Consider the following 19,782-nt stretch of genomic DNA (forward strand, 5'->3'; position numbering starts at 1 on the left):
TCGAATTCAGTCAATGTGAACTCTCCACCTCTGTCTAATCTCAACTTCTTCACCTTCCTCCTCGATTCTTTCTTGACCATTACATGCCATTCCTTGAACCTACTGAAATCCTCGTCTTTCATCTTCAGGAAGTATATCCATATCCTTCTACTGTAGTCGTCGATCAGCGTCATGAAGTAGTAGGAACCACCCAAAGCTTCCGTCTCCATCTTTCCACAGAGGTCCGTGTGAATGAGCTCTAGAGGAGCCTTTGCCCTGCTGGCCTCTTTAGGAAAGGGATGTCGATGCTGCTTGCCCATCATGCAAGCTTCACATACGTCGGGCAGATCTGAAATTTCTTGTAGGTCTGCAATCATTCCACTTTTATGCATCTCCTTCAAAGAACTAAGGTTTAGATGACCAAACCTCTCATTCCATAGCTTAGTGTTCTTCACATCCGCTCGAGCACTGAAAGCTTAGAGTTCGGTAATGTTGTTGCACCGTGTACCTTTACCAACGACCTTCCCTTGAAGATCCAGAATTTGTGCACCATTCTTATCGAATTGAACTTTGAGGTCCCGATCCGTGATTGAAGAAACAGACAATAAGTTCCTCTTGATATCTAGCACATAAAGAACATCGGACAACTATTTTACAACTCCATCTGACTTGAGAGCAATCGTACCTTTTCCTTTTGCTGGACATTTTGCATCATTGCCGACTGCTACCATGATGTCATTCCCTACCGGCTATAGAGAGGTATACCAATCCTTCTGACTGGTCATGTGGCGCGATGCACCACTGTCAATGATCCAAGGTTCATCTGCAGGTACATGAACTGCCTCTGTGTAAATCTCCTCAATTGCGACAAATGGCTCTACTGGTACTGCTTGCGTGTTGTTGCTGGACTCTTTCTGAGAGTGCTCTCAACGGAAGCAAGAACGGAAGGAGAGAGAGAGACAGAGAGCCACACAAGTTTTGGTGGGTGCAGAACCACCCTAATCTTCTTTTTCATTCATTTATATATGTGTTTGAGTATTGTACATAACCGGGGTTAAGGCACAATGACCTTTAACCCCCACAACCTCCCACTTAAAGGACAATGTGCCTTTAAGGGAGAATAACTAGTGAGCATACTATCCAATGCCCATCAATACACGACAATACTCAAACCGCTGACTAGGTAGACTCTTCGTCAGCATATCTGCAGAGTTATCATCTGTATGAACCTTGACAAGCTCTATGTGCTTGTCCTCAAGTACCTCCCTGATGAAATGGTACCTGACCTCAATGTGTTTGGTCTTTGCATGAAAGACCAGATTTTGTGCTAGCTGAATAGCACTCATGGAATCACTATGCAATGTCGGTACACCTGTATGAATCCCCAAATCTCCCACTAGCCGATCAAGCCATATAGCCTCCTTGCAACCCTCTATGGCTGCAACATACTCAGCCTCTGTGGTAGACAAAGCCACGCACTTCTGTGCACGAGACATCCACGACACTGCACCACCTGCAAAGGTGAACACATAACCAGAAGTGGATCTCCTACTATCCACATGCCCTGCATAGTCTGAATCTGTGTACCCAAGTACACGCATGTCTCCTTTACCAAAGCAGATGCACATCTCCTTGGTACCCTTCATGTACCTCATGATGCACTTAACTACCTCCCAATGCCTCTTTCCTGGATTAGCCATATACCTGCTAACAACTCCCACTGCAAATGCAATGTCTGGTCTAGTAGCTATCATAGCATACATAAGACTCCCAACTGCTGATGCATAAGGAACCTTGGCCATCATGGCCCTTTCCTCATCTGATTTGGGACTATCTATATGACTCACTTTCACATATGGAGGCAATGGGGTACTCACTGCCTTCCCCACCTCCATATTGAAACGCTGCAATATTTTTGTAACATACTCTTTTTGTGAAAGCCAAAGGAGTTTCCTACTCCAATCACGCGTGATGCGCATACCAAGAATATGACCTACAAGTCCCAAATCCTTCATATCAAAGGCCTCATGCAACTTGGCCTTTAATGCATCTAGCTCATAAGTATTCTTGCTAGCCAATAGCATATCATCCACATATAGTGCCAAGATTATTAGGCTAGTATCCTTAGCTTTTTTAGTATAGAGGCAGTGATCAATTTCACTCCTTCTAAAACCCTGGGACCGAATGAAAGGATCAAACTTCTGATACCATTCTCTAGGTGCTTGCTTAAGACCATAGAGACTCTTCTTTAGCTTGCAAACTAAATGCTCTTTGCCCTTTTCTTCAAAGCCTTCCGGCTGCACCATGTAAATTTCCTCATGCAAATCCCCATGCAAGAAAGCTGTCTTCACATCCATTTGCATAAGCTCCATATCCTCTACTGCCACTAGTCCAAGGATGCATCTAAGTGTGGTCATCTTCACAACCGGAGAGAATATCTCATCAAAGTCCACACCCTTCTCTTGCTTGAACCCTTTAGCAACCAATCGGGCCTTGTACCTAGGCACATCATCACCTGTGACCTTCATTTTGTAGACCCATTTACATGGCAATGCTTTCTTTCCATGTGGCAAAAAAACCAAGTCCCAAGTCTTATTCTTCATAAGTGAACTCATCTCTGATTGCATAGCATACTCCCACTTGCGTTGATCCTCACGCATCATAGCCTCTCTATAGCAAGAAGGCTCCCCGCAATCAGTAAGCATCACATAGTCTACCCCTGGAACAAACCTATCAGGCGGTCTAGACACTCTAGATGACATTCTCAAGGGCATTTCAGCTTGCTGTCCCACTTGCATATCAGCCACATTTGGCTCATCATTTCCACCAATAGATGATCCATCATCTACCCTTGATTGTATACCTGTGGGAGTACTTGGTGGTACCATTTCTTGCACGTTTGGTGCATGGACAGCTTGCTGTCTATCAACATAGGCAGGTGGATTCACATCCTGGAAAGTGATTCTCCTCATTTCCACATCCCTCATGGGTGCCTTATGCATCTTCTTCTCATTGAAGACCACATCATGGCTGCGTATGATCTTCTTTGCTTCTGGATCCCAGAGACGATAGCCCCTCTCTCCACTTTCACCATAACCTAGAAAGATGCATTTCCTAGACTTAGGATCTAGCTTCTTTCGAAGCTCTTTTGGCACATGTGCATATGCCTCACACCCAAATATATGCAAATGAGAGTAAGAGGGCTTCTTTCCACTCCATGCCTCTTCAGGAATACCACCATCCAAACTCTTACTAGGTGATCTATTGATTACATGCACTGCAGTCTTCATTGCCTCAGCCCAAAAACCACCAGAAAGACTTGCATTGGAAAGCATGCATTGCAACCTTTCTTGAATGGTACGGTTCATCTTTTCAGCAACTGGATTTTGCTCTGGAGTACGAGGGGATGTAAGCTCCCTCTTAATCCCACGAGTATCACAGAAATGCTGAAAGTCATGAGAGAGATACTCTCCACCATTGTCAGTCCATAGGCATTTAAGCGTTCTACCTGACTGATTCTCAACCAAGGCCAGCCATTTCTGAAATACCTGGAACACATCACTCTTTCGAGCTATAGCATAAGCCCACACTTTCCTAGTTACATCATCAATGAATGTCACATAGTATTCAGCCCCGCCTAATGACCGTGTAGGCATGGGACCACATACGTCTGAATGCACCAAATCAAGCATTTCAAACTCTTTCTTTCCCCTTCTTTTATGGGCTGATTTAGTCCTTTTTCATATGGCCCTTCTTGCCACAATGGTAACACTCAATGTTCCGTGCCCTGGATTTGCTATGTGACTTTACTCTTTCTTGGGACTTCCCCCTGAACTGTGATCTGCCCCTTTGCACATTGAAGGCTGCATCCTGCTTGTTGCCATCCATAGACTTCCGTCTAATCTCCTTGGCCAACAAGCTACCCACAACATCATCAAATTTCAGTACTCCACCAGGTGCAGAGTTACTGACAGCTGTACGGAAGGTATCCCATGAGGATGGCAATGAACATAAGAGAAATATTGCCTTAGTCTCCGCATCAAAATTCATCTTCTGAGCCTGAAGCTGGCTGAAAATAATATTGAATTCATTCAAGTGAGAAGCAATGGAGACCCCTTCCTTCATCTGCAGCTCAAACAACCTCTTCATGAGGTAAACTTTATTAGAGGCAGTTTCCTTCTCATAAGTGGCACACAGTTTCTTCCACAAATCTTCAGTAGTCTGCTCATTTACTACTGTGAAATAAACTGACTCTACAAGATGAAGTCTAATAGTAGACTTTGCTAATGCATCTAACTCATTCCAATCATCCTCAGACATATTTACAGGCTTAGCTTCAATCCCTGCCAAGGGTTTAATCTGCTTCTTTTGAATAAGCACATCCCTTATTTGTTCTTTCCACAAAGAAAAGTTTGTCCCATCAAACTTTTTAATGTTGAAAAACTCCTTTTCAAACATGGAAGAGGATGCCATGATGCAAATAAAGCAAAATCCCAAATGCTAGTGCCTCAAGAGAGAATCACACCAAATACCAGGTGCACCCAAATGTGTATGCCACAATAGAGTGAAATATCACCAAAATTCAAAGCTCAAAGCATCAAAAGATGCATCTGACTCATGTGCATATGCTATGCATCCATATGAGCAAATCTGGCCCAAAAGAAAATGCCAAGAAGTGCCAAATGACTCAAGCATAAACACTGTCCACTGGCATATGCAGCAATAATATCTCATCCAAGAGAGCATAGCACTATCAGTGCATCACCTGCAATGTGTCAAAGCTGTCCCTCAGCATAAAATAGCATCCATGTGCAAAGCATCCATAAAAAATAGCATCCCACAAGGCAATTTGAGCCTATCAGCGCATCCAATAAGGACCGCAATGCATCCAAACGGCCTGTAAATCATCCACTGCAACCAAATGCACACCACGAATGAGCGCACATGCAACCAGAGTGATCTGCATAAGGTATGCTCAGGAAATCATGGTCCCACGGTAATGACCGCTACTGAAAAATAGAACCTGAGATGCCTCAAAACATGGGCGCCATTGCATAATCGGAATCAGCAAGAAAATCTGCAAATATCTCTCTTCTGCCAGAACTCCAAAATCCCAACCGATGAGTGAGAAATGGGAGTCAACACTTATCCAATGCCATGTGGCATAAATCTAAGGTTTCAAAACCTTAGAATGAAAAATGCATAACAGAGAGACGAAATCGAATACACAGAGATCTATAACTCTGAAAATCCTCCACCAAATCACGCAAGAACTGACAGGTAGGGGTTTTTGGGCGTCCGGAACGCAATGGGACAGACGGTTTTGGAAACCGTGGTCTCAATCACTAGGTCCAACACACGGACTGAAAAACGTTTTTGGAAACAGAGCTGTTTGTAAACTCCACCGGAGTGCGAATGATGAGCAACATAGAAGTTTTAGGACCTCCTGAGTCCACCGGAACTGACAGATCTGCAAATGGTTGCTCCAAACTTGAGTTCCAACTCCCGGGCAAAAAACGTAGGAACTGACACAGTGAGTCAGAAATCCACTGAAATGATCCCAGATTCAAGAATGAAGGTGTTTCCAAGCTCCTGAAGTGAAGTGGACACCAAAAGCAAGCAATAGTTGCCTCTACAAGTCAATATGGAGTCTCTGTCGTTGCACGGAACAGAGAGAAGCTCAAAAAACGACTTTTTCTTTCAAACCACTTAACAGGCTCTCAAAACCACTTCGCAAAGCCAAAGTGACTTTTCCAAAGGTTCCTCCAAGGTCTCTGCACACTCGGATGCAAGTAAAGTCACCCACAAAGCTTCCCACAGAGCTTCTCCTTCCTCCCACAGAGCTGCTGAGCTTCCAACATTCACGCACGCTCAGCTAGATCACTCGGGCTCTGATACCAGTTGAGAGTGCTCTCAACGGAAGCAAGAACGGAAGAAGGAGAGAGAGAGACAGAGAGCCACACAAGTTTTGGTGGGTGCAGAACCACCCTAATCTTCTTTTTCATTCATTTATATATGTGTTTGAGTATTGTACATAACCGGGGTTAAGACACAGTGACCTTTAACCCCCACACTTTCTTCACTCCGTTCTTCTCATCTGCAATCTTCTTGCGGCACTCATTCTGCTTGTGCCCTGCCTTGTTGCAATAGAAGCACTTGATCTTCTTCTTTCTCTTTTTATCATCAGAAGAAGATGGGTTACCAGAGTCCTTACCCTTGTTGGGAAACTGAAAGGAAAGCAAAGAATGGACACAAACTCAGAATACTTACATTACTTGCTTGTAGAATGAAGAAGAGTGAGGTCCTTAAGTAGGCACCTCATACATGCTCACTGACATCACTAATGACTTCAGAGCTCCACAATCATCTCCTCAATCTACTCCTAGATTCTCTCAATCATCCTATGTGGCTTTCCACCACCTAACTGTGCTTGTGGGCACCTAACTGTGCCTCTAGCACTCACACATAGAAACATAAGGTGTGCCTGAGGCATACACCTTGAGTTATCCCAACAAACCCCCCCTCAAGGGAATGCCTCAGGCTATGTCAAGGATACATCTAGTCTCATAGTTTCTCATGCCATCTCATGGTGGTCAAGGATAAATCTATGGCTAGGTTCTCATGCTAGCAAGGGTTCCCATGGGTGTAAGGTAAACAAAAAAGGGATACAAAAAGACCTTCCAATGGTTATCTCCCCTGCATGTACATGCACACAATGTCTGCAGGAGGTACCATGGAGCAAAACATACACATGGCCTACATCATAAGGTGACCAGAGGTGTTTACAAAACACACAAAACACAATAGTTTATTTTCATTCATTTTGGAGGACTATCCAGGCTGAGTACCTTGACATAAAAAGAGAGATCTGGAGCATACATAGAGATGATTTAAAATGCATAATCTTCAAAGGATGCCTCATCTTGTGGAGGCTCATTAACTATAAGTAGATTTGCATTTTCTGTCTTTGCTTTGGCTCTGCAAAACTTCTCATTATGGTTGTTCTTGCCACAGTGCTTGCATGGATTAATTTTGAAGCAGTCCTTTGAAAGGTGATTTGTCTTTCCATAATGATTGCAAGGGGTATACTTGCCCTTCTGGACTTTTACAGCATAAGCAGTGTCATTGCCTTTCCTGAGCTCCATATGCCTTTCTTCTTCTTGGAGAGTAGAGATAATACCTTCAAGATTAGGATTAGGAAGATTTTTCAAAGTGCTAACTATGTGATCATAATCTTCAGGCATACTCTTAAGTAACACTGCCATAGCATCATCTGGACTAATAGGAGAGTTGATAGAAGCTAATTGAGTCATAAGACTCCGCATATAGTTGACATGAGCTGCTAAAGTAGTACCACTACCCATCTTCAATTCAAAGAAAGAGATTTTAAGTGATAGTTTAGAGATGTGAGAGCTAGCACCAAAAATCATGTCAAGCTTCTGCCAAGCTTCCGAAGGAGACTCCAAGTCAGAGATATGGTGAATATAATCATCTCCTAAAGCAAGAGCAATGATACCGTATGCTTTTTCTTCTCTAGCTAGATCCCTTGCCGGTCATGTCAGAGTTGAGGATTCTCCAGCATTGGAGGCCGTAGAAGAAGCGGTAGGAGTAGGTTTGACAAGTCCCCATAAGTTCTCCCTCATCAATGCAAATTTCACCTTCATCTGCCATGTGTGGAAGCCCTTTCCATTGAACTTCTCGAGATTAAATAGGGTAGCCATGAGAGGGTCTAACCCAGATATTGGGCAGTGTCTATCTCTCTTACAAGGCAAAAATAACTGAAAGACTTCCAAAATATGAGCACTTGATGTAGCAAAGACTAGTGACCAATATTCAATCAATGATGCTTCTTCTTACATGCTTCATAGAAGTGGGTGAAATAAATACTTTCCAATCAAAACCAGGTTTAGTAATTCAAAACAAAACTGAAGCCACACTTGTACTGAAGTTATTGAAAGATTCAAAAAACCAGAAATGCTAGAGTAGCATTTTATGTAGCATCATCTTCAAAAGCTTGTCAAAACTGTCAAAACCAAAAGACTGAACTTGGAGGGCTTGTAGCTTACTCTTTAGAGCAAAGGAAAAGGGGGTTTCTGAGGGAAAAGAGAGCTGATATACCACAGAAGGTCCTCTGGGAAGTAGAGGCGAAAAAACGCGTCAGGTCGTCATATCTTTCCCCTTCAAAAACGACTGGTTTTTCACTGTTTTCTCCTTGAATATGCAGCCATTGCTGCTCATATTTTAGCACAGAATAGCTCTAGGTATGGACTAACTCCCCCTGAAAGGAATTAGAGAAAGATGAAGTGTGCTGGGAGAAAACGCAAAAGAGACAGTCAACGACTTTCGTGTAATGGCGACGAAACGGGCGCGCCTTTCTTCAATTCCTCTCAGCCAGAAGTTCGCCTTTTGAGATGGATCTCCAGCAGGAAGGACGTGGGAAATGGCTGAGAACCGGAGGAGAACAAGCTTAAGCAAAGTTTGGGAAGAAGAGGGAGAGATGGTGAAGAAGAAGATGAAGAAGAAGATGATGATGTGGCAGAAACTCAGAGGCTTCACTATGTATAAACCCTCTATATCATGTGCGTTCAAGGCATATTTGTAATATCCCTTATCTGTAGGATTTTTCTTAATAAAAGGTACCCTTTTTCTATACAAATATGTACTTTTTTTCCAAAATTACATTAAATAATCCCTTATGTAAATTAACTTTTGTAAAATCTAGGCATTAAAAATAACCTTCTGTTGAACTCACGTGACATGGTTACATATGATGAGTGACCCCCCCGAGGGCAGAAATGGACTCAAGGAGGATCAAAGGGCTCTGATACCATGTTGGGAAACTGAAAGGAAAGCAAAGAATGGACACAAACTCAGAATACTTGCATTACTTGCTTGTAGAATGAAGAAGAGTGAGGTCCTTAAGTAGGCACCTCATACATGCTCACTGACATCACTGATGACTTCAGAGCTCCACAATCATCTCCTCAATCTACTCCTAGATTCTCTCAATCATCCTATGTGGCTTTCCACCACCTAACTGTGCTTGTGGGCACCTAACTGTGCCTCTAGCACTCACACATAGAAACATAAGGTGTGCCTGAGGCATACACCTTGAGTTATCCCAACAACCCTTACCTTTCTTTGATCCGGTCCAGAAAGCCGAATATTCTCCAGTCCTCATCTTTTCACGCATCTCCTCCTCCAGAAGCATCACGCTGAAATCCTCAAAGTTGAGGGGCGGATTTCTGTTCTACGTATTCAGCACCGTAACAAGACCATCATACTTTGGTGGGAGAATGCGTATGCACCTTCATGCTAGATTCTCGCTGGTGATGGTGATGCCAATCGTAGTCATCTAATCGCGCAGATTCTTCACCCTAGTGATGAACTTCTCTGCCGCTTCAGACTCGGACAATTTTTCGTTCGCGAGTTGAGTCTCCAGATTCTGAATCCGCATCTGATTCGTGGTCTCGTACTGATTTTTCAAGACCGTCCATGCCTCCTCCGCTGTGGTGACATGTTGAATTAACGCCATGATGGAATCACTAACACTGCAGGCAATAGAACAGATCGCATCTGCATTTCTTCTTGTCCACGCGAGAATCTCATCCACAGTTGGTACTATCTGTTGTCCTGCATTGGCTGGATTTGGTCTCACAACCGGCCTCACGTCCACCCCAGTAGCAGTGTCCCAAAGCTCATATGCGCTTAGGATGGTCTTCATCTTGAACTTCCAGAGTGGATAGTTAGAGCCGTCCAACTTTTCGCTTTCGCCAAACGGTGGGATTCGCAGTCTTGCAGGCTGGGCCATCTCTCACAATTTATTCACAAACAAAAACACACTACCAAACCTTCTTGCTAGAGTCTAGGCTCTGACACCATGTAAGAAAATAATAATACATCTGTGCTCAACAGATAACAGGATCCATACGCAAGAGAGAAAACAAGATAGTATGGAGAATCAAAACTTTGATTACTGTAGAACTGATACAATAGATGGCGTTGCCTCCCAACTGTGCACTCCTATGAAAGAAGCTTCGATGGCATGCTGGAAACAGTAGAAGACGGAGGCTGCTAAGGAATCAGGGTTGCTGTAGCCAGTGATGAAATGGGCTTCACGGGCTTGCTCTTATATAGCCACCAGTCGTAGTCGATTAGGCTCAATTGGGTGACCGACCCAGTCCGCCCAAAACAGTCGACTAGGGGTCCGAAATAGGCCACTGACCATACGATAGAACCGATGCTCAAAATAGAGCAACTAACCTACAGTGTTCGTTTGGCCCAGAGCCATCCGGGATCATCTGAGGCTCCAAATGGGCCCCACAACCCGAGAGTGGACTGCCCTGGGAAATGCTCTGTCTACCCTCAGTGCGATCAGTCAAGGGATGCCTTCCTGCACTTGCATGTAGCCTAGTTGGTGGTGTGCCAACTCTATCTGAAGCCATCCAGCCATCTGGCCACACATGGCCCCCATCTGGTGTCCAAACCAGGACCTACCGAATAACCGAGCTACTCAAATGCCTTCTCCTCATATGGGGGGCTTACAAGTAGAGTTAGCTGGTTCCTGTGTAGTTACACGAGAGTGGAGCATTGATATCTAACATTCTCAACTTTGACAACAAGTACCTGGAGAAACCTCTGACTATAGATGAGCTTTTTGAAGATGTCAATGTGCGTGCGTGCGTGCGCGCACATGTGTGTGTGTGTGTGACAAGAATATAGAACACGAGAGAGAGAGAGAGAGAGAGAGAATTGCAATAGAAACACAAGGGGGAGAATTCAAAATTCTTGATGATACCAACTAGAGAGATAGGCACAAATGAAGAAGGCATTGGGTACGTTGGGAGCTTCTTTATTGGTCTATATGTAGTAGTTGAACCTCAATGATTAAGTCTTGGTCACTCTCATGGGTAGTTATTTATGCTATGTTAGACTACTCCTACCCATGGTTTTGCCTGACCACATGGCACATTGCTCAAGGGATGCACTACTAAGAAACCCCATGTATCACGTGCATTTAAGGGGTATTTAAAAAACACCTTACTTGTAATTTTCATGAATAAAATGGCCCCCTTTTCTATATAAATTAGGGGTTATTGTCCATAATGATTTGGAAAACCCCTTCTATTTCTGTAAGTTTACCTTTAAAATCCCTTCATTTCAACTCACAAGGAAACAAACATATTTTTAGGTGAACCCCCCAAGGCTCATCAACCTCTACATAAGTTGTATCGTTGGGCCCCAATTAATGTTTGGGGTCTACATCATAACCTTCAATACTTATCATGTGTGTGTGTGTGTGTGTGTGTGTGTGTGTGTTGTTTTTGAGCTAGGGTCGTCATGGATGCGTCAATTTTACGAGCAAAAACCTATGAGCAAGTTTATCCGAGCGTGTTTTTCAAGAGATTTTTAAAAATGTTTTTCTTTAGGAAACATGGTTTTTACACTTTTATTTTCACTAGAACTAGATCTCTTTATCATAAAAATATACAGACTAGTCACTCATTCATTTTTACACAACATAATTTTCTTATTTAGAGACATCCCTTTGTACCCCTGTTATTACCTTAAAAAAGTGTTGATTCCTATAAGAAACATTCCTCATAATCACTCTCAATGTAATAATACTATGATATATAATTACTTATTAACACATTTATATCATATGGCAATATCTTTTTAGTGTTTTTATAGCATATTTATGGACATGTTTCTAAAGAACTTTAAATTACTATAAATAAGTATTAACTTGGGCTTATATATCACTCTCATAAAATACATGTAGTATTTAATACTATATATGAAAGATATAACTCCATAGATGTGCTCAAATGGGGTGTTCCGATCAATTTGAGTGGTTGAATGACTATATTTGGACATTGGATATGAAAGTTATGTCACTTTTAAAAGTGCTGTCCAAGGTAGTTTCGCCAGCGAAACTACCTTGGGAGACTTGCTTCAAAGGGGTTTCGCTGGCGAAACTACCTGGATGGCTTGCTTCAATGAGTTTTTTTTGAAGAAACTCTTTCATGAAGATAGGTTGAGAGAGGGTTTTCAATGTCACCCCCTATTAAGTAAAAGTTGTAAGAAGGATCATAAAGGAATTTTCATAGAGAAGTCTACTCTACATGTGGGTTTTTTCAAAAGCCATCCCATTATTCTCTCACCATTCCTACAGATTCACCTAAAGATTTTTGTATAAAATAGGCATTGCTATAATACTTTGCATATTTCTAAGTGAAACTATGTTTTCTTCTGATCGATTTTTGCCATATTTATGCATAGTTGGAAGCTTTTTTTTTCCTTCGCTCGGACGCTCGGAAGATTTCGCTCAGAAAATGCTCGTCCCCGGGTCGTCATGTTGTTAGGTTTAAAGTATGCACTATTAGGTTAGGTTAGCTTTGTGTTTGAGTTAGGTTTGACATGTTGTTAGGTTAGCATGCACTATGGGGTTAGATGTTTGCTATTATGTTGGGTGTGTGTAAAGATCATACATATGGGTGTATGGCATGATCATTACATGTGATTTTTGTATTTTAAATTAGAGTTTATTACAATTAGTTGTGTGGCAAGTTGGAATTATATTTAGTTATAGATTTTAGTTCGATAATGTAAAACACAATAAACCAAATTCAATGCTCTCTCATAAAAGAATACTATTGCTATTCATACTATGGCGCCTAATAAAAGACACTATATGTACATAAATCTTTTGTTTATGAGTTCAATTTATATTTTTGTGTAAAAATATAAATTCTATGTCATAGAAAAGATTCACCAAAGCCTTAATGTAAGCCCTTGTGTTTGGTTAGCTCTATGCATTATTTATGGATTTTCAAACCTTACGAGCTAGATATTGAGTCTTTTTATTATTCTATTGAATATTTTAGGGTCTTATACATCCTCTATGTTTATCTAATTAATAAAAGAAGGGCAATCGATCTGATCTCTTAGGGCATGGTATGGTTTCAATTAACAATAGAAGGGCAATAGATCTGATCTCTTAGGGTGTGGTATGGTTTGCCAAATTTAGTTTTATTTGAAACTTAAATGGTAATGTATCTATTTTTGCCCCCTTGTAGCCTAAATAATGTTGAATACTCTCATTAATTATACATTGCCATTTACCAATGCTTTAAATGGCTATCACCATTTTCTAAGACACGCTATAGATTAAATGCCTAACCACCCAAGTATTTCAAGGTATAAATCTTTGACATGGCTTGGCCAACATATCTCCAAAGCACTTGACTATTTTGAAATAAAGGTTGTCAAGCTATAGCACATCTAAAAGGTTTTTTTATTTTAGGATGGTTTGTGCCAAAGCATTACAATGGAAAAAGAGAAAGCTTAAGAGTTATGATCTAGATTTTCCAAAATTCATCTTGACCATAGGTTTTATGCTCAACCTTATCATGACGTTTGATATTTTATTATCAAGTACAAAGTCAACCCTTCATGAGAAAACCATCCACATTTTTAATTTCAAGCTAGACTCTACCAATTTTTACTTATTTTTATATGATTAGGACACATACATAACCAGGATGTTTTTATCGAAGCTATGCTTATATATTAATATTAAATCTTGGCGAAAGTTTTCAAGATCATTTTTTAAGTTTCACAATATTAGTAGAATGTAGTACTTTTTTATATGTATCCTTTGGAATTTTGAAGGAAAAAATATAAATCCTGGCAAAATTTTTTTGTATAAAAGTTTTAAATTCTGGTGAATGTTTCAAACATTTATTTTTATTAGGGCATACAAAATTTCAACGCCAATATAAAAGTTTTGCTTCTTAACAAAACGAACTTGAAAAAATCATCCATGATACATAAGTACTACTTACTTTTGAAAATAGCTATGCTCGATGAAATTCTTTTGATTTCTTACATTGCAATTGTTTTCTTTAGCTATATACAATACACACCATCTTTATGTGTAGACAAAGGGGGTGATTAAACTTATTTTTCCTAGTTTTATGCAATCCTTTCCAGTTTTATTCTTGCTACATTGGTGTAAGAACTTCTCTGATGGCCTAGATTTGTAAATAAGTATTACCTTTAACAAACGTACTTGTCTATTTGCTAGGCTTTTGTGACTATTCCTTTCAAAGTTTATGTTCTTGTACATTGGGTGGGGATGTGGGTACCCAAGGAGGTTGTCATTATAAAAAATAAAATTGTATACCACGTTTTGCTTCTCATAAGACCAAACTTGGAGAGGAGAAGGGGGAGGCATCTATAAGGCGATTGATTATTAAGTTTTCAAACTCTTTTCTTATTCCACAATGTTTGAGTGCTCATAAAGAGATTTATGTAGGATATGCTTAGGACCAACATTGCCAACCCTCTATTAGCTAGTGATTTCTTCTCTCAGTAAGGCTATAGTTTATTTGATAGAGAGTGTCACTAATCACAAATGATTCGTACCTATGCTCAAGGATCAAAATGATCTCAATCTTTAAGTGAAAATATATAACTAGGGTCAAGTACATGCTTATATAAATTACAACAGGTGATATTACTTATAATTAATAAGAATGCCCCTTAACCATTTTAAAACTATTTTTAAAATCCTGGTTCATGCAATTGATGGGTGTGCAACATTTATTAACTTCTCAATCATTGTTGAAAAACAACAAGTGAAAGACATTAACGTTAGATTTTAATCACATTCTTTTGTGACATATTCTAGGCAATTCTTTTAAAACTTAGTCCATTCTAATCCAAATCCTTTTGGAGTAATACGAATATGCTACATATATCATTTGTTTGATACGTCTTGTAAACTATTTAAGGACACAAAATTTGACATTCATAGGGTAAATTATGCTATGGAAGAGCGCTTAGCATTATTAAAGAGGAAATACAATAAGGAAAATAAAAGAGATGAAAGCTTCGATGAATTGTCACTATATCCACAATATTGCTAACTAAATATAATGTAGATTATAATTTTAGTAGATTTGGATATTTATAATATTAAGATGTTGTGAAAAAATAGGTAAATAGACTTGGATAAGGATTTGGTGTGGTCATGCCAAAGTCATAGGAAGAAGAACAAAACGTAAGGGTCCTAAGAAGGAGGAAAAGGGTCCTGCTTTTACTTTGTTTTTTAATAAACTTGTGGCATGTGTGTGTGTGTGTGGCTCGGGTGCATCACTAGTCATATGTAAATATAGTTTGCTATTTTTACAAAATATAGAGGTTTTTAAATTGTGGTATTGAAAAAAAATTCATAAGCTTGTACAAAAAAGGGTAGCCTTACCAACTGACAGATATGGGGTTTTAATAATATTGCTTCAACGCACGTGATGTATAGGGTTTTCAAGTAGTGACCCACGGCAATTTGTTGAAAAAAAGAAAAAAGAAAAAGTAGTGACCCCAAGGTTGGCCTTTTGTCCAAGTGTAGCATAGCATTGCTCCTTTATGTTAAGAGGCTTTCATAGACACCTTTGGCGGGAGGAGTTTCTTGAAAAGAAAGTTACTACAAATTGCACGAAGTGTGAGCTCCAAAGAAAAAATTAAGAAAAGTTGAGATTCAATAGACTTGAACACACACTGAGTGTGTATAGCAACGCTCGCAACTTGAGGGAGCAAGCAAATGAGAGAGTGGGGATATGTTGGCACCTGATGTGAATGGGTAGGTGAGTACTATGTACTAGTATTTGGGAGTAGGTGGGAAATGAGGGGGGTGAATTGTGACAGGCACGAGGAGGACGAGATGGAGCCAAGGAAAAACTCAAAAAGAGACGAGGGAAATATCTTCTTGGAAATTGCTGGGGCAAAGTGTGAATTTTGAAACTTCAAAGGGAAGGGAGGTTGATGCGGGGGATATACCGCAAGCGGAGTCTGTTAGAGGCTTGGAGTGAGAGCAAAGGAAAGAATTAAAAAGGAATCGATGAGAGGAATATTCTCCCAAAAGGACCGGAGGGGACAGTCACTGGTAGAAATGTCCAGAGTGTCGGAGGGGCTGACTCATCATCATCATCATGATCATCATCATCATGAATATCCTAGGGATGTGGCATGTGGGGGAGAAGGTCGGGCAGTCCGGGCAGCCGGGCAGTCGGGCAACGTTTCTGCGTATATAAAGCCATGGCCGCTGGTTCTAGTGTCTTCGGAAACCACCGTGGATCCTTAGAGCCGGTTTTACGTAACGGTCTCAAAACCGCCTTTTATCTCCGTCACCATCTCCGTCGATCTTGTCTGATTTCTGTTGGCGCTGCTTTCCGTCGATATCCGGAGCTGCTTCCCGTCGATCTCCGTCGCTTCTTTCCGTCTACCTCCGTCGCTGCTTTCCGTCTCTCTCTCCATACTTTGCCGTCTTTCCGTCCATCCCCGGGTTTTTTTTGTGTGTCTCCGGCACCTCCTTCGCTCCTGTAGCCCCCCCCCCCCGTTTCCTTGTTTCCGCTATGGTCTTTTGCACCCCTCTTGCCACCCCCCCTTCCCCTTCCCCCTCTCCCCTCCTCCCCCCTCTCCGGACTTCTTCCCAACAGTCCGTCGCCTTCTCTTCCTCCCTTTGTACCTTGCCTCACCCTCGTAATCGTAGCCGTATCCGACTCTCCTTCTTCTAGCCTCGGCCTCCCTTCTTCTGCAGATTTCCCTCTCAGAAGAAGAACGTTTTTTGCCTCTCCAACCAGCTTCTGTAAGTTCTGAAAGCAAGCTTTTAGTTTACGATGCCTCTCGTTCAGCATCAGGCTTCCTCGCCCCGAAACCACGAGGCCTTGAACGTGGAAATTGTAGAGCATGGATCGTTCGAGCCGTCCGAGCACTTCTATCCTAGAGTGCTCAACGCGCAAATCCACCCCCTGGTGCGCTCCTTCTTGACCCTCGGGAACGACCGTATTGCAAAGCGTTACTGCCACCTTCACCCTGAGGCGAAGCCTGAGGGGGTATCCGGAGTTCTGAATCACACCACAAGGTATGTTTCATTCTTCTGCTGAATTGTAGGTTTTCTGCTAGCGTCGTTATGTGCGAACTCGTTTGCATGCACTTTGGTCTCCTGGATTGGTTCTTACTTTACACTACGTCGGCGTGAGCAGGTATTTTCAATGGGGAGGTGCGGATCTGTTTACGACGACATCAGATCGTGGAATGAAGAGGCTGGTGGTAGTAGAAACCAATTCTTGTCCTTCAGGGCAAAAATCGATGCCGCTGGCAAACGAAGACATGGAGCACGCTGGCTACCACACTTTGCTAGAGAGAGCTTTCATGCCTGCTCTACGTAGTGGAGAATTCAACGGGCATCGTCTTCCTGAAGGAAAGCTTGCGGTGTTCTACGACAAAAATCAGATGGAAGCCTCTGGCTATGCAGCCACCTTAGCAGATCTTGCTGGTGAGAATGTTTATTTGGTTCCCTGCTTTGCTGACGATCCTCATCCTAAAGTCAGATGCAGGGAAGACGGAGTGCTAGAGATTCGCACCTCGGGTGCAGTATTGAGGATCCAAGGCAATCAGAATAACGGCAACGGAAGGTCGAATGGACACTGCGAGAACGGCCATGCGTTTGCAGACGAAATCTGGGAGCCTGTACGCGCTGCTCTTCGATACGTTACGCAGAGACCTTGGACTCGCTTTCCTCCTGTCACTCGGACGATGATTTTCAACCCGGTGCTTGCATGTCTTGCTGGTGGAAGAAATAAGATGCTTGCTGCTAAAGCTTACGATCTTTTCAATGCTGAAATTGCCGAAAGCGGCCTCACCATACACACTCCGGAAACTATTTGGGATGTCACAAAGCCGGAGGTTCCTCTTTGGGTTCGACGCATGGGAGGCCTTGCGGTGGTGAAGGTGCCTTACGCTAATGCCGGGCAAGGGGTGTGGACGATAACACATGAAGGGGAGCTGCAGGAATTCATGTCAATTGAACACCGCTACGACCGATTCATTGTACAGGTAAGTACGGCTTGGTGAAGCTTGAATTTCTGTGAGCGTGCTGCGGCTGAGTTTTATTTCCGCTATTGCGACAGTCTGTTATTGTTTGAAACATTCTGTTAAATTGTTCCGACAATGTCTGTCAAGCAATCTGTTCCGAGCGTCTTACATGCTGGTTTTCGTTCAGGCTTTGATAGGGAACAACGGATGGAGCTCTCTGAGCCAGCAGGGAAGACTGTATCATGTTGGAACAATTCCGAATTTGAAAGGGAACATCTACGCTGCGGATCTAAGGGTGATGGTTGGCTCTTCTCCGACCGGGTTCTTCCCCGTTGCCATCTATGCGCGACGGGCACGCCTACCTTTAGCGGAGAAACTAGATGTAGGGGCGCAGTCCTGGGATATGCTCGGGACCAACTTGTCAACCAAGGTTTTGCCTCTGTTTGCATGCTTTTCGGCAATCGACCTAAACAAATTTGGCTCTTGCACTGTTGTTTTTAGTGAGTGACTCTCGAAAATTGCGTGCTAGCAGAACGCCGATGGATCTTGGGGAACTGAGACGGACCGGCTTCTTTTGATGGACAGTAAAGACTTCAATAAGCTCGGTATTGGAGTCGATGATCTTATCGAGGCATACATGCAGGTCCGTATTCTTATTGTATCTGGTTTGGTTTGCTGCTGCGGAACCTCATCGCGAGCATGATATAATATGCTTTGTCAAATATGGCACCAATTTCATTTCAGGATGGAACGACGTACGTTTCTTAGGAGCTAGCCTCAGGCCGCACCGAAAATTTGTGCAGGAAATTTTGGCAAGTCGGAATGTCTAACGTACTGTTGAATCGCGTTTTCGCAGACAGTTCTCTCTGTAACTGCCATAGATGGTCTCGCTTGCAAATTGATAACACCAAAGGTTTGGAAAGTGTTAATTTTTCTGTGTGTCAAATTTTCCGGTGATGTTTAAAGTTTCGTATGCTGAGGAGGGGATGCAAACGAAAATCTGCAGGGACATTTTGGACTGAAGCTCTTCCAGTCGCTGAACCCCGATCCAAAACTGCTGGCCGAACTGTATCCAACGCAACTGAATCCTCCGATGGTGCGACAGCCACAAGGAGATCAGGAGGTAGCCAAAGAAGAAATTGTTGTCAATCAGTCGAACGGAATGCTCGAATCAAGTGCTTCCGAGGAAAAGATGGCAGCAGAACTTGAATTGAAGATGATGAGCGCACAACCAATTGTAAGAATCTGAACAAATTTTTTTCAGGACCTGGTTATGTTCAAACAAATTGTCTATATCCAGAATTCACAATGTTGGGCTTAGAAGATTGTCCGTTGTGCTTCGCAGGGTATACGAAGGACAATCCTTTTGCAGGTATGAAGGAGGTGATAAACTCCTTTAAGGAGCGTCAACAAAACTAATTCACACTTATCCAAGAACTTGGCATGATATGAAGTGCGTAGATATCAACAAGTTGATCTACTACAAAACTAATTCCAACTAATTACTATTTAATCGAAGTGTAGGACTTAAAGAGTGATATCTAGTGTCGCTTTTGTTGTAAGCGAGAGTTTCCTTTCTAATATCCAAATTGCAACCCATTCTCAAATGTTTTCATTTCGTTATCAACAAATGAGCTTTATGATTTTAGTACTCTTTACACGTCCCACTTATAGATCTAACCCTCCATGTCCCACTTTCTTTCCCCCACACCATAAGTCTTTGAAGATTTCAATGGGCATTCCTTGAAATATCATGTTCTTTCTCGCGATATAGTGCTTCATTGTGTGTTTACCCCCATCTCAATAATTTGTAGTCTTTTGTACTTATGAAGTAATCTCATTGGCTTGAGAAGGTGGATTGCTTTCCTTTGATCTTATTTTTTTGCACTTATTTTTTTCCACAGAGGCATTTCATTCCCTTTT

The 19,782-nt window shown here is 42.0% G+C and overlaps 1 protein-coding gene across 2 annotated transcripts; it reads left to right on the forward strand.

Annotated features, from left to right (window-relative positions):
• The first annotated feature begins 16,087 nt into the window (after positions 1–16,087).
• Positions 16,088–19,517, forward strand: LOC147885071 (uncharacterized). 2 transcript variants are annotated; one of them, XM_087397445.1, is made up of 7 exons: positions 16,089–16,906; positions 17,028–17,880; positions 18,047–18,289; positions 18,392–18,502; positions 18,716–18,772; positions 18,866–19,096; positions 19,205–19,517. In XM_087397445.1, exons 1-7 carry the CDS (start codon positions 16,662–16,664, stop codon positions 19,235–19,237), a joined length of 1,773 nt encoding a protein of 590 aa, XP_087253571.1. In that variant the 5' UTR covers positions 16,089–16,661; the 3' UTR covers positions 19,238–19,517. The 2 variants fall into 2 exon arrangements, with proteins under 2 accessions (XP_087253572.1, XP_087253571.1); XM_087397446.1 differs by lacking the exons at positions 18,866–19,096; positions 19,205–19,517 and having other exon boundaries at positions 16,088–16,906; positions 18,604–18,736.
• Positions 19,518–19,782: the final 265 nt, after the last annotated feature.

Source organism: Dipteris shenzhenensis, chromosome 26, assembly GCF_047967505.1.
Source record: "Dipteris shenzhenensis isolate YYH24624 ecotype China chromosome 26, Dip_SZ_1.0, whole genome shotgun sequence".
Classification (NCBI taxonomy): Eukaryota; Viridiplantae; Streptophyta; class Polypodiopsida; order Gleicheniales; family Dipteridaceae; genus Dipteris; species Dipteris shenzhenensis.